General features: G+C 47.9%; 4 protein-coding genes across 4 annotated transcripts; 3 read left to right on the top strand and 1 right to left on the bottom strand.

Annotated features, from left to right (window-relative positions):
• Positions 1 to 74: 74 nt before the first annotated feature.
• F4812DRAFT_373811 (Aldo/keto reductase) lies at positions 75 to 2,023 on the bottom strand. The gene has a single exon (XM_047931966.1). It carries the CDS (start codon positions 1,563 to 1,565, stop codon positions 594 to 596), a length of 972 nt encoding a protein of 323 aa, XP_047790893.1. The 5' UTR covers positions 1,566 to 2,023; the 3' UTR covers positions 75 to 593.
• Positions 2,024 to 4,048: 2,025 nt separating this feature from the next.
• F4812DRAFT_427342 (HAD-like domain-containing protein) lies at positions 4,049 to 5,637 on the top strand. Its single transcript, XM_047934093.1, has one exon. The coding sequence runs from the start codon at positions 4,088 to 4,090 to the stop codon at positions 5,621 to 5,623; it is 1,536 nt and encodes a 511-aa protein (XP_047790892.1). The 5' UTR covers positions 4,049 to 4,087; the 3' UTR covers positions 5,624 to 5,637.
• A 1,532-nt stretch (positions 5,638 to 7,169) lies between these two features.
• F4812DRAFT_373760 (uncharacterized protein) lies at positions 7,170 to 8,607 on the top strand. The gene has a single exon (XM_047931963.1). It carries the CDS (start codon positions 7,306 to 7,308, stop codon positions 8,134 to 8,136), a length of 831 nt encoding a protein of 276 aa, XP_047790891.1. The 5' UTR covers positions 7,170 to 7,305; the 3' UTR covers positions 8,137 to 8,607.
• Positions 8,608 to 13,026, top strand: F4812DRAFT_373761 (uncharacterized protein). Its single transcript, XM_047931964.1, has 2 exons — positions 8,608 to 9,218; positions 9,276 to 13,026. Exons 1-2 carry the CDS (start codon positions 9,079 to 9,081, stop codon positions 12,730 to 12,732), a joined length of 3,597 nt encoding a protein of 1,198 aa, XP_047790890.1. The 5' UTR covers positions 8,608 to 9,078; the 3' UTR covers positions 12,733 to 13,026.
• Positions 13,027 to 14,257: the final 1,231 nt, after the last annotated feature.

Below are 14,257 nucleotides of genomic sequence, written 5' to 3'. Positions count from 1 at the left end.
AATAGAATTTGTCTAACCCCCCTTCCCCCCTTTTTTCTAATCCCCATCCTATCCATTCATTCTTATCATCCACCCATCCATCCATCCATCTCCAGTTTTTCTCCCTCTCCTTTTTAATTTTTTAAATTTTTTATTCCCTCATATCCAATTCCTTTTCTCTACTAACGCCGAAAGAAAAAACCAGGTATTTAGTTTTTTCTGAAAATGCTTTCTAAGTAACCACCATCATTAGGATATCAAGCAGGCTAACACTTAGGAATAGGTTTGTAATCCGTACGTTATCCCCCCCTCCTTTTTGGGTTAAAGGAGAGTGGATATAGGGAAAAAGTGGATTTTCTATGACGCATTGTTGACATCGGTTGTCCACCGCTAATGTCGCATGCACCTCGACTAAGCAAGGAAAAAAAGGGGGGGGAGGGGAGGGAGGGGAGGGAAGAGAAACGCGAAGCAAGTCGGACCAACGAAATCGAGTTTCTTTTGGTCCGGCGCTACACGATATAGGTAGAGTCTGAGATGCTACCTAGGGAGCTACCGGTAGGTATTTACCGGATTTATTTAGGTAGCCTACCTTAGGTTAGGTTAGGTTAGGTAGTTTATTTGGCCTCGTCGGCCCAGACGTCATAGCCGAAGGTGTCCTTCATATTGACGAAGCGGGTGTGGCGGCCCTTGGCGACGCTGTTGACCGCCTCGAAGTCGGCGTCGGAGAGCTCCGGCACCTCGAAGTTGCTCTTGATACGCGAAGGGGTCGAGCTCTTGGGCAGCACGACGTAGCCGCGGCGGATGCCCCACGCGAGCAGGACCTGCGCCAGCGTGTGCCCGCTGCGGCGGGCGACCTCGTTCAGCGTCGGGTCCGTGCGCACCTTCTCGCCCGTGTTGGGGACCTGGTCCTGCGATCCGAGCGGCGAGTACGCCTCCGGCAGGATATCGTTCTCCTTGCAGAACTGGACGAGCTCCTCGTTGGGCAGGAACGGGTGGATCTCGACCTGGTTGGCCGCCGGCTTGACCCTGGCGAAGCTCAGCAGCTTCTTGAGCAACGGGATCGTCCAGTTCGACACGCCGATGGCGCGCGTCTTCTTGGCCTCGTACAGGTCCTCCATGGCGCGCCACGTGGGCTCGAAGTTCTCCGTAAGCTCCTTCTTAATGACGTACTTGCCGTCGGCGCCGATCTTGGGCATGTAGTTGTCGTCGCGCTCGGCGGCGATGGGCCAGTGCACGAGGAACAGGTCGACGTAGTCGAGGCCGAGTTTCTGGAGGGAGTTCTCCAGCGACCACTTGACCTCCTCCGGCTCGTGCAGGTGCTGCCACACCTTTGTGCAGATGAAGAGGTCCTCGCGCTTCACGGACTTGTTCTTCGCGAGGAAGTCCCGGACAGCGTCGCCCACCTCGGCCTCGTTCTGGTAGAACCAGGCGCAGTCGAGGTGTCGGTAGCCTACCTCCAAGGCAACGGTAACCGCCTTGTAGGTCTCGCCCTTGGCGCCTTCATTGGCGAAGGTGCCAAAGCCGATGGCGGGAATCTTTACTCCGTTGTTTAGAGTGAAAGTCTTCTGATTTAGTGGAGTTGCCATGTTTGATAGAGAGTCTTAGATATGGGAATATGCAATTGGTGGATGTGATAGACAGAGGTTTGAGAATGAGAAGAGATGTGGGAGACAGAGACGAATTGCGTTATTATGGACAGAACAGTAAAAACAGTAAATACTGTCAGCTACCTTATCTATCGTGCTGGCAAGTCGGGATGGAAATAGTGTATGTATTCGGATAAACCACGCAGAGGACAAGTCTGCAAACGACCGATGATTCAAACCTAGTAAGTTCCTATGTATTTCCCCAAGCTAATGATCAACAGAAAAAAAAAAGAAACGAAAATGAGAGAAAAAAGATACGATGTATAATTGTATCAGCATCTAACCACACGATGCTGCACTATTGCATCATTCCCCAACAAGCCGCTTGGCTACTAACACCACTACTACCCCTGACTCAGCGGAAAAGAAAAGTTTTACATTGGAGAGAAAGCCCGTCGGTTTCACTTTCAGCCTGATCAGCCCTTACGGGATCCAGTTGTTTGCAGGAACAGTTGGCACCTCGTCACCTCGTCAGCGGGAAAAGCCACCACTCAGTTTTAAGTTTGGCTCGGTTTCGATATCCATCATGACATGTGAAGTGGGTCACAGTAAGTTAGTACCTAATGGTCTGGTAGTAGGCATGTAGTAAGTGATAATACATTGGTACCATACATACCTATAGGTAGGAGGTAGGTAGGTATATAGTAAGATACTGTACCTGGATACTTGATGATAAGTATGTCATAAAAAGAATGGGTTTGGGTGATAAGACAGGGTTTGGATGCAATGCAGACAGGCTCGTCTATCACTGCCTGTTCCAAAGATCGATGCTTCAGTCGGTTTTATCGGCTTTGGTGTCGGCTGGATACCTACAGTACCTACGCTATTACTGACTACTAGGTATGTATGGATATACTACATAGTATACCTACATAGTAGGTTATGTAGGCAGCTAGATAAGTCGTTATAAAGGTCAGAAAATGTACTGATAATGTATACCAATGATGTATGTATAGTATATACTAGTGTGATGTAGGAGAGAAGATCCATGGGTCGGCCTAATGCAAGTTAGGATAATTTAGGGATAGGACCTAGGAGCGGTCAGGGGCGTGGCCTATTAAAAAAAAATTAAAGAAAAAAAAAATTATAATCAATGTACTATGTAGTCATATACGGTCCAATGTACGGTACGGTTCAATGTATGGTGTACATTGGTGTGTTTTGGTAGTGTATTATTTATTATCTGGCGTCTTGTAACCGTCGCCTATCAAATAGCTCGCTCAAGCCTCACACCCACAATACAAGGATATAAACCGATACAACATCACAGATCTGTAGGTGACTGCAGGCGAACAAAGTGGGTGACATCCGAAAATGGCAAAGATGAGGCAAGGCGCTAGAAAACCCTAGAAAACCCTTGTTAAACCCCTTGTAAAACCCTGCAACTCCATGCAACACCCTGCCAACCCTGCCAACCCTGCAGCTCGCCGCCCCCACCTCCCGACTCAAGGGACGGATCTGTAGCGGATACACAGCGGAGCGCAGCGGACCCGGAATGATGTCAGCGTGAGGCATGACAGCGGATACCGTACGTGGGCCGTGTGGATCCGGGATCCAGTTCGGGTAGTTCTGCGGCTCCTTTTCGGACTGACATTCGATCCCTACTGGTCCCTCGTTGGTCTGGTTGGCTGCTTGTTTGCTGGACGTGCATGGTACTGGCATCGTACCGGCAAGACTTGGTAGCATATGGCAGCATATGGCAGTATATGGCAGCATATTGGCAGGATACTATCTTTGGGTATGTATGTACTGACAGCATACCGGCAGGAAATATTGGGAGCAACTGTGCAGGGCTGGGACGACATTGGACATGGTCCATGATAAACCCTGAACCCATCCAAGAACGTACCCTGGAAATACCGAAGGCTTGATAACCTTGATAACAGCCAAACCGCTTAAGCACACCGGGCACAACAACGTTTACCCACGTTTTCCCAGCGTCAATCGGTTAATAGGGTCCGGAAACGTAGCAACTAGTTTACGCGACCGTTTCATCAATCTGCAACCTATGCAAGGGACCGCTAACAGAGATAGACAGGCTCCATCTTGGCGGCAAATACCGGGAGAGCAAGTTGGATACCTAGTAAGACATCATTCATAATCTTTTTCGGCTCTTCGTTAAGCCTTGCCAACACTACCAACGTACATCGATCACGTACCGCTGGATGTACATAGTATTCCTCTCCGGCTGGTACGAGAAGTAGTAGCTACGTCGTTGTTGTGGAGGGTACCCGAGCCGGACTAGCGCGATAGTACGGTGGATGATAAGCGACATCATGGGTGAAGCTGATGACTACCTCCTAGGTAGATATAACGCGACCCTCCCGTCATAGATACCAAACTTCTTTTTTCATAGTTCCATATGCTTAAACCTTTTACTCTTCTACATCTACCTATTTTGAATATTATACCCCCTTTTTTTCCTTTTTGAAGCAGCAAGTTAGCTCAAAACTACATTCAAGATGCCTATGTTCGAGGATTATGACCTTGCTAAGGCCGTTGAGAGGCAAGAGAAGAAGAACGCCTCTACGAACAACAACCCTAACGGCAATGACCACACCAGTGGACAATCAACTGGAAATACTCACCCTCACGTAGACCCACATTCTCTGCCTATTCCTGGAGATGATGATGGACCTATCGAAGTTCCCGCCACGAGATCATCCATCTCTGAGGCAGCAAAATACATGCACAACTTAAGCGTTTCTCCCTCTCAGAAGGAGAGAAGAGGCTCTCGCAACTCCTTCGGCGCAGCTCTTCCCATCCCCCGATCTAAGAGACAATCACGGCTATCGTCAGTTCACTATCCCGATGAAAATGAGGCTATCGGTCGCCCAACCCGGCCGGGCATGCCACCCGTCCAGCCTTCCCGTGCCATCCTAGCTTCCCAAGTCCAGAGCGTCGAGGTCGAGAAGGTGAAGAAGGCCAAGAACATGGCTTTCGCTTTCGACATCGACGGTGTCCTTGTCCACGGTGACCGACTCATCCCTGAAGGCCGCCGCGCTCTTGAGATCCTGAACGGCGACAACGAGCTCGGCCTTAGGATCCCCCACATCTTCCTGACCAACGGATCCGGAAAACCCGAGAAGGACCGTTGCGAACAGCTCTCCAGAATTCTACAGAACCCCGTCAACACGGAACAATTCATTCAATCACACACCCCCATGAGCGCCCTTGCTGAGTACTACAACACCGTTCTAGTCGTCGGTGGCGAGGGCTACAAGTGCCGAGAAGTCGCCGAGCTGTACGGCTTCAAGGACATCGTCGTCCCTAACGATATCGTCGCCTGGGACGAGTCTATCGCACCTTACCGTGTGTTCACCGAGGAGGAGCGAGCCTCTTCTCGGCCACGAGACTTCAGCAAGGTCAACATTGAGGCTATCTTGGTCTTCTCCGACTCCCGAGACTACGCCACCGACATGCAAATCATCATGGATGTGCTACGCGCGGAGAACGGCCGTCTACGTACCCTCGCCAAGGACCCCGTCTCCTCGCGAGTCCCCATCTACTTCTCCCAGGGTGACCTGCTGTGCCCCACGGAGCACTGGCAGCCCCGCATGTCCCAGGGCGCGTTCCGCATCGGTCTGGAGGCCATGTACCGCGCGCTGACGGGCACCGACCTAGAGCGTGTGGTGTACGGCAAGCCGGAGATGGCGACGTACAAGTACGCGGACGAGGTGCTGACGTCGTGGATGGGGCAGCTGCACGGCGAGGAGAGGCTGCCCGAGAACATCTACATGATCGGCGACAACCCGGCGTCCGACATCGTCGGCGGAAACATGTACGGCTGGAACACGTGCCTCGTCCGCACGGGAGTCTTCCAGGGCGGCGACAACGACGAGAACAACCCCGCCAACTTCGGCGTCTTCCCCAACGTCCTCGAGGCCGTCCAGGCCGCTCTCCGCAAGCAGCTCGGCGACGACTTCAAGATGCACTTCGATGAGAGCATCAACCCCGTCCTGCACGGCGACAAGGCCGAAGCCGCCGCCATCATTTGATTGTCTTTTTTTTTGGTGGGGGAGGGAAATGATATCATTTGGAATTTTATTTTATCTTTTCGGATAGGGCGTTTTAAGGATCGGGATCGGGACATTTTCATGTGATATCTAGAAGCTTTACGACATCCGTATTAGCATCGTTTTGACACTAACGAAACCTTCCAAGAAGAAGAAGAAGTAGAAGTAGACGAGGATGAAACTTTAAGAGACAGAGACTGGGCAAGACTGACAGTACCCTGGAAAGACATTTTAGACTTGTTTTTTTTCCCACAAAACATTTTTTCGACTCAGCGTCATGCGACTTCGTGTGTGAGGATATATTTTGGTGTTTTGCTACTTATGCTCTGCTTTCTAACCTAACACCCAATTCTTTCTTCATTCTTAGATTCGTGTCGCCGATTCATTCTACTGAGCTTCAGTTCGCCATTCCCGCAGCATTATGTTTAAGCCCACCCGCCGATCGTTTGTGCATGACTACCGCGCTTTCGCCAACTCAACATTTTTAGTTGTGCATGTTTCCGAGAACCGAAACAAACATCAACGATCTAACTAATTTATTAAACTTGTATTATTATGACTGATTATCCATCTTCAAACAGAACTATTTACCGCACCACCCGCCGCATCTAACTATTCGTTCTATACGGTCGTCGGGGTCGGAGTTGTGAAAAGGTATAGCTACCAACATCAACTTGCGTAGTATAGTTACAATACAAAAAAAAAATCGTTTACTGAAAAGCTGAAAAGCCTACTATAATATGTCTACCATATCCACTATAAAAATTTTCCATGTTGTCTTCGCGGAATGGAACGTGATATATGATATATTATTGTATGATTCGTATGATTCGTATGATGTAGGGACGTTGATTTTTTGGGGACCATGCGCTCACGTTGCATTGATGGACTGCTGATGGTGAGCCTCGCACAAAAAGAAGTAATGAATTGCGTGGGGGCTAAGCTGATGTGCTCGGTTAATGCATCCATCAACAAACCCGTACACCGGGTGCATATGAATGTGTGCCTGCGTGGCATAACATACATCTAACAACCTAACGGCTGCTGTATAAAAAGTTGAATAAGCAATGATAGCAAGCATTAGATAAGCTAAGATAAAGACCCCGAAAATTCAACCAATGGGATTTAGATATGAGAGGAAAAAAGGGGACCAGACCCATAAGGCAGGGATCTAATGTAGCATCAGAAACTAACCAGATATGGGCATTTCATTTAATGAAAGAAAAAGAAAAAAAAGAACAAAAAAATCTTACGAGGCGCCAGCGAAGAAGAACAATCGCGAGTTATGGCCGTTCCGTTTTCCCGCCCTTCACGATAAGGCATCGTTTTCACCCATTGCTTGCTTATTGCTTATCCACAATCGCTTCAACTAAGTATTGTCATTCTTTTTAGGGCCTTGCGGCTTGATGTCCAGTTTTTGCTAGAGCTTGTCAGCTAAACCCGCCGCAACGGTGCCATTCATTCATTCATTCATTCATTAAATTACCGAAAATACATGTCGATGTCAATCACTTCCTTCTGGTGACCCATATGATTTCGTCATTCTCTTGATATCCCCACCGGTCTTTTATCTTAGTCGCTCTTTTTTTGGATTCTTGCTTGCTTGTTCTGATTTTTTCTTTCTTTCTTTTTTTTTTTTTTTTTTTTTTTTTTTTCGCACTGCAATGCGGCGCATTTCCGCGCTTCTGCTGCTGCTGTCCGGGTGGGCCGCATCGTGCGTCGAGGGCGGCAGCAGTGGCGCCGTGTGGGCGACGCCTCACGACAGCTACTCGTCCTCGGTGGGGGTGCTCGGGTGCAAGGTGGACACGAACCGCGTGGCGTACTGGCCGGGGTCCGTGGACTGCGACGACGTGTGCGTGTCCCTGAGCTACGAGGGGCGCACGGTGAAGCTGCTGCGCGTGGACCGCTCCCAGGGCGCCCACGACATCAGCTACGACGCCTGGAACTACCTGTACACGGGCTACTCGGCGACCGAGAAGCCTGCCGCCGGCGGGCCCGTCGCCATGAACTTCGCCAGCGTGGACCCCGAGGAGTGCGCGGACCTGCTCCACACCGACGGCCGCAAGCTCCCCCTTAGCGCCGCCAACAGCATGAACTTCCTCGCCAGCTGCCTCGCGCGCCCGGACAGCTGGGTTGCGAAGAACTACGTCCTCTATAACATTCTCGACTCCACGTGCTCCTGGGGCCACGACGAGACCTGCACGCTCGACTGGCCGGCGGCCAATCAGGCGAGCTGCCCGAGCGTGCTTGGGGATCCCGCCGCGTTGACGTCTGCGCCCGTTTACAATATCAGATATCCGTCGGGCCAGACTGTTGTGGCTTCATCAGGGCAAGTTGTCGATCCTCAAAATAATAGCGGCGGTAGTGGTGGCGGCGGCGGTGATAGTGACAGCAGTAGTGACCGGTGCATTAGGGTGTCACCCAATTTGTTTATATTAACTTTGGCGGCAGCCGCTTCGAACTGGTTGGTTTATGCAGGTGTTGTTCACTTCTAGGAGGCATGTGAACTTCGGCGTGGAATGTTTTTGTTCGTCATGATGCCGGCTTGATGCTGCGGCTACTGCTGCTGCTGCATGCATGCAGGTTGGGGGTCATAGCTCCTTAAGTACCTAAGGCACACTGATCGACAAAGGGGGTGGCAGCCTTTACGATCCGGTGGGAGTTTGGTCCTATACGCAGGCATGATTACGAAGAGATACCCCGATGTTTTGTTGACGATTATTTACCGAAATTTTTATCAAATACCTATATTATTATATGTCGTCTCTCTTTCTCAAGTGCCGACTAAGGATAGGTACATCCCTCATTTCAATTTGATTGGTTGAGCTATTTTCTACTATTCCTGCAATAGTCTGTCTGTATATCCTGTATGTCCTGATCTTTTTAGGAGTTTTGGTTTGTTGATATAAGCGAAGTATGTACCTGTGTCTATACGGTGTGCCATTGAGGACATTAGTATCTAGGACTTCTATGAAGGCACCCAATAGAAGCGAAAGCGAATCCAATGATTAGAGCCTACTTCTGACATGCAGGAGTGGTGTAAATGATTGGATAAAGGAAGTTATGCATGTGAGAACCAAGAGCATCGGTGTCAAAACCGGATTATCAAAACCTGGATATCAAAGCCTGGAACCTGGAGCCTCGTCACGTAACTCGTCTCGCACAGCTGAACAGACAAAACCGGATCAGGCTGAGCCGGTATAGTAGCATTTTACTCGAAATGTAGAGTCAATTATGTCAATGTGGATTTGTAAAAGCATTATCGAGTAGGTATATGCGCCAAAGACTGCCTTATTATATAAAGCTGAGTGAGTATACCTTCATCCTTAATTGCGCCCTTGGCAGTAGTTCAGTTCTTTAACAGGAGATGCCAACGGCTCTCTTGTAACGCATAATTCTCATCTGTGCCTACCTACCTAGGTACCTACCTAGAAAACATGGCTACCAAGGCACGCAAGATTCCCCAAGACAATTGGGATCATCATAAAGAGACAATCTTAAACCTCTATCTTACATCCGATCTCTCAGTTGGGCAATTGGTCCAGACTATGGATGAACAACATGGATTCCGCGCCACGTGAGTTTCTTGCCTCTCCTGCCACCTTAGCTAGTTGGACTAACTTTGGATTGCTAGTATCTCACAGTATGAAGCGCAACTTAAATCCTGGGATGCCCGTAAGAACTTAAAAGCTCACGAGTGGAAGAGGATCTTCGAAATAATCGATCACCTATCATCTCAGGATACTCAGTCTAGAGTCGTCATTTCAGGCCACCCCGTATCGGTGGATAAGGTCAATCGGGCAAGACGTCACTGCAATAGTGAAACCCGCCTTGGGAAGCGCCGCCGAGTGGAAATAGACTCATCCCATACTTCCAACGGCCATGGAGCTTGTGAAGCCTTCATCGAGACCCAAAAGCCAAATGGTGAATGGTGTCAGTACAGGAGTGATTCAATAAATCAGCTGGATCAAGACGTCGCAGTTGAGCTTGTTTCCCAAGAACGAATCATCGACATCGATGCAAATCAAGAAAGGCCTGGGAGCAACGACGTCGTGGACTATCCATACCTCCAGGGATTGGTTAATAGCCCCCCAGGATCCTTCTCGTTCCACATTTCCCAGTATTCGTCTGGTAGTTATTCGGAATCTAACGACGTTAATAATGTCACACATCCTACGGAGAATTCTATTAATGATCCTGGTTCACAGTTTGTACAGGATTTAATTGATTATGACTTCAATGCCGATATCATATCTCCAGGTGCCGAGATGGCGACGTCTCCCTTTAGACTGGATGCTACAGGTCATCTTTCTTTTGGAATGATGTGCATAAACGACTTGCCGTTCGAGCGGTTTGAACGTGATTCGGCGTTGAAACGGCTAGTTTTAGCTTCACACTCGTCGCCTTTGCAGGAATCCGCGCTGTTATTTGGCACCCAAACTTTAGTGATGAAATTTGTTGTCGAAGTCGCTACTTCTATGTCAGAAACCAACCGGAAGCCTCCCACGCAAAACCTTGACAAAGTCTGGTTTACCTTACAGAAGTTAAAATCACTTCTTCCTACAATCCAACAAGGATCTACAACTACTGACTTGGCTCGATCCTCGCACGAAATACATGAGATCGAATTACGTCGGATTCTCCTGTTCTCCGTCGCCAACGGATTTGTTGGCCAGGACGGCTTACCTCTCAAACTGGTCTTCACGTTCCTTGATAAACATAGTAACGTCAATTCTCTGTTGTCTCGCTGGTTTGAAGGTATCCCGGATCACTTCGCAAAAGGACTTGCAGAAAATTTATTTCGAGCATCGATAGAAGCAGGAAACCACCAAGCGGTTAGGTTCTTCCTCCAAAAGCGCCTCGTAGACGTCGACAACACATTCTGCTTCGTCGATGGGAAAATGTATACACCCCTCGAGCGGGCCGCCAAGCTCCGAGAACTGAAAGTCGTTCATGAGTTACTTCAAGCTGGTCCGAATGTCAACATCTCTCGTCTTGAGATACATGACTATGATGGTATTGACGGAAGATTTGCTCTTAGATGTCTAATATACGTCTCTAAGTTTAAAAGACATCCTACGGGGTACTCTTTTGAGTATAAAAGTAACCAAATATTCTCTCCTGAGTATTTAAAAACCGTGGACGCTTTGATCGACGCAGGGTTAAGGGTATCCATTTCTTTCATCCGTCTCTCTCTTGAGAGATACATGAGGGTGGATCTTGCTAAGAAGCTACTTTCCCGACTTGCACCCTCTGATTACTTTGAGGCTATATTTGAAGGTATACTATACCTCATTATTCTCAAATTCAATGCCGAGGATGCTCTTGAATATGCCACCAAAATAGTATCCTATTGTGCAAAGACAGGACACAAGAAATGCTCTGGAAGCTTCTCGGACGAGATGAACTGGGCAGCCATCGCCGCCGCCAAACAAGGAAATCACCAGCTTGTTCAATTCCTTTTTCAGTACGTAAAGTCTTTGACTCAGATTCTGAGCGCTGCAATCAGAGGTGGTAACTACGAACTTATCGAATTTATCCTCGAACAAAATCCCAATATCCACCAGGCACCTCCTGAGTGTATCAACAAGGTGGAGCCATATACTGATATGGAATTTCTGAGCTACACAACGCCACTAGCAGAAGCAATCGAATCAAGAGACGCAATACTCATCAAGAAGCTTGAAGATAAAGGTGCTCTCGAAAACCTTAGCGATTTTCTAGTCGCTCTTACGATATTTAGACCTAATCGATTCGAGAGCGCTCTTCTCGCCTCGTCAAGAGTGGGAAATATAGAATACATGGAAAAGTTGTTATCCTGCAATGTCGCGATCAGCTCACGTATCGCAGCAGAAGCCCTGCTAGAAGTTGTGAGACAACGAAGAGAAGACATGGTTTGGCTTCTCCTTAGCTGGGGGATATATGTGGACGTGAATGTTGATGCGAAATTCCTCAGGATTGTTGTCGAACTATACAAATGGAACATGCCCATCCTCTACGAAATTATGGCAACATTTCCGGGCCTTTTTTTCGATGGCGGCAGTAGCGACAGCTCCATGGAGCGTGATCTGAAATCGGAGCCTTTACATCTATTGGAATTCCTCTGCGAGCACAACTTCCTCTATGCCTGGAACATAGATACTATTTATAATGTCATAGTCGAACGTAGTGATTTTTCAATGATTCGTCACGCTTATCGAGTGGGAATGAATATCAATGGCACCAATTCCCTCCTGGCTGCCTCAAAAGGGCACCCCGACGTACTCTGTAAGCTCCTAGCACAGTTAGCTTCGACCCAGGAAGCCATACATCAATTTGGAACAGGCGCTGTCGTGACGGCGCTCCAGGGCGGCGATGTGGGATCGTTAGATATTCTGCTTGCGTGTAAAGCTGTCGATCTAAAACACGTAGATCCAGTATCTGGAACTCCCCTAGAGGTCGCAGTGAATATCGAAGCGGTGGGGGGTTGCTCTCACTTTCTGTTGATATCAAAGCTCCTTGACGCGGGCTGCGACGTCAACGAATCAACACCTCTCCTCTCTAACAAGGTACGTAGGAGACAATACAACATGACGCCGCTTCTGAGAGCAATTGACGTGGGAAACAAGAATCTGGTACAATACCTCATTGATCGAGGCGCTGATGTCAACAAAGGGGCTATCCATGGCATAACACGGACCCCCTTACAAATGGCGGCAGAAACTGCCGATCTCGCCATTGCCGAATTACTGCTCCGGAACGGCGCGGATGTTAACGCGAAGCCGTCGACTTACATGGGCGGCACGGCCCTACAACTAGCAGCCAAAGGTGGGAACTACAACATTGCCGCACTACTGATTGACCGAGGCGCCAGCATACACGATGCCCCCTCGAGATTTGACGGGCGTTGGCCTCTAGAAGCGGCCGCCGAGTACGGTCGGCTGGATATGATCCAGTTCCTCTGGAACGCGAGTCTAGGCGGTTTTCCGATCGCCCAGTGTCGCAAGGCGATAGAACTCGCGGAGAAGAACGGACACAGGGCTTGTAGGGATTTGATTCGGGAATTGGCGGCTTCTAGTGGGATCATGCTCACGCTTGAGAATTTAGGATAGGTGATTATCTGTGTTTTTTATTGGATTCTGGACTCTACGTTTCGAACTACCTATGATATCCGAGGAGTTTTGGGTGTTGATGGCTCTTTGCTTAGGTTTCTTAGATGTAGTTGCTTTTCTAAAAGGATGTTATGAGAGTTGTAAGAGAGATACAACTACCAAGAACAATACTAAGGACTTGACTAGGAATGTTTGACATTATATAAACGAGCATCTCCATCCATAGGATGTAATCTATTTCATGAATAAGGTCTACCCGGATACCTGGAATCTACCCATTTACATTCTACAGATTGCTATAATATTAAATAATGTCAGGGACATGTAGGTACCTATATAAGGATATACCAGCTAGAATAGGATCTACTGGAACTACCTATATAAAGGGTAGCAAGCTCCCTCGTAATAAGATAGAAGGTCAGGTGTTACTAGATCAACTCCACATACTGCGTATAAGTTATAACTCAGACACTGGCTCTGTGTATGACATTCATGGAGGACATCAGCCTCATCTAACGATAACAAGCGCATATGTGTTTGAATACTGTGGATTCATGCCTTACACGATCCTTCCTATGAGCGTATCATTTCAAACTGGTTTGCCTGGTTGAGCGGATGCGGAGAACGAAGAGTACCTGCAAAGAGGAGCACCACCCCTGTCTTCACCCCTATCTTTGGATCTCTGACATAGGTATACTAAAATTCAGTTAACTCCAATCAAAATAGGTGGTATATTATATGTCTACCTAAATTAGACACTGCGTAAAAAGGCCCTTACTGCCTAGGTACAATATTCACAATATTGCAACCGAGGAGAAATGTGGCTAGGGGTACTTGTCGAAGTGATTCTGGTTGAGTCAAAGAAAAACCCACCTAAAGTAATCGCTAGGAAAGGGGAATGGTAAAAGTGTTAGTGCCTAAGAAAACATGACCCCAGAGGTACCTCTCCATCACGGGAAGATATGAATCCAATGGATCGATGGCTTACCCAAAGTGTGAAGGAAGACCCTTGGAATATTGTAGGGTCATTTCGAGACCCTCCTACAAGGCCTTCGGGTGTGGAAGTGTCTGATAAAATTGCTTTGAGGGTAGGACGTTCTTCAAGTACGGAAGCGGCTCACGGGGATCTGAGTACATCGTCTGAATTGGGTTATTCTGGGATTAGTCTAAGGTGAAAGAATAACAAGACTTTTAGTTGTATGACACCTGAGAAATGATTACAGTTATTGCTTCATAGGCCCCTAATATAGTTGCAATGGGGCTCAGGAACTTGTACAGGATGAGCAATTTCATCATTCCATCTCCCAGTTGATCATTTCATTAATCTATTACAAGTCTTAAAGCGTAGTTTAACATGGTGTTTTCAAATATGGTAGCACTGAAGAAGAATGGATGGAAATATTTCAACAATTAAAAAGTAATAAGTGTTAATAAGTTGCAAGTCCCTTACAAAACAGGTACCTAACAAGTAGAGTTCCACACATATATAGAAAATAGGTAAGCTTTAAAATGCCCCGCAATATGC

This window comes from Daldinia caldariorum (genome assembly GCF_022478825.1).
Source record: "Daldinia caldariorum strain CBS 122874 unplaced genomic scaffold F4812scaffold_7, whole genome shotgun sequence".
Taxonomy (NCBI): domain Eukaryota; kingdom Fungi; phylum Ascomycota; class Sordariomycetes; order Xylariales; family Hypoxylaceae; genus Daldinia; species Daldinia caldariorum.
Note: the sequence above shows the minus strand (reverse complement) of the source record. Positions and strands in the feature narration are given on the sequence as shown.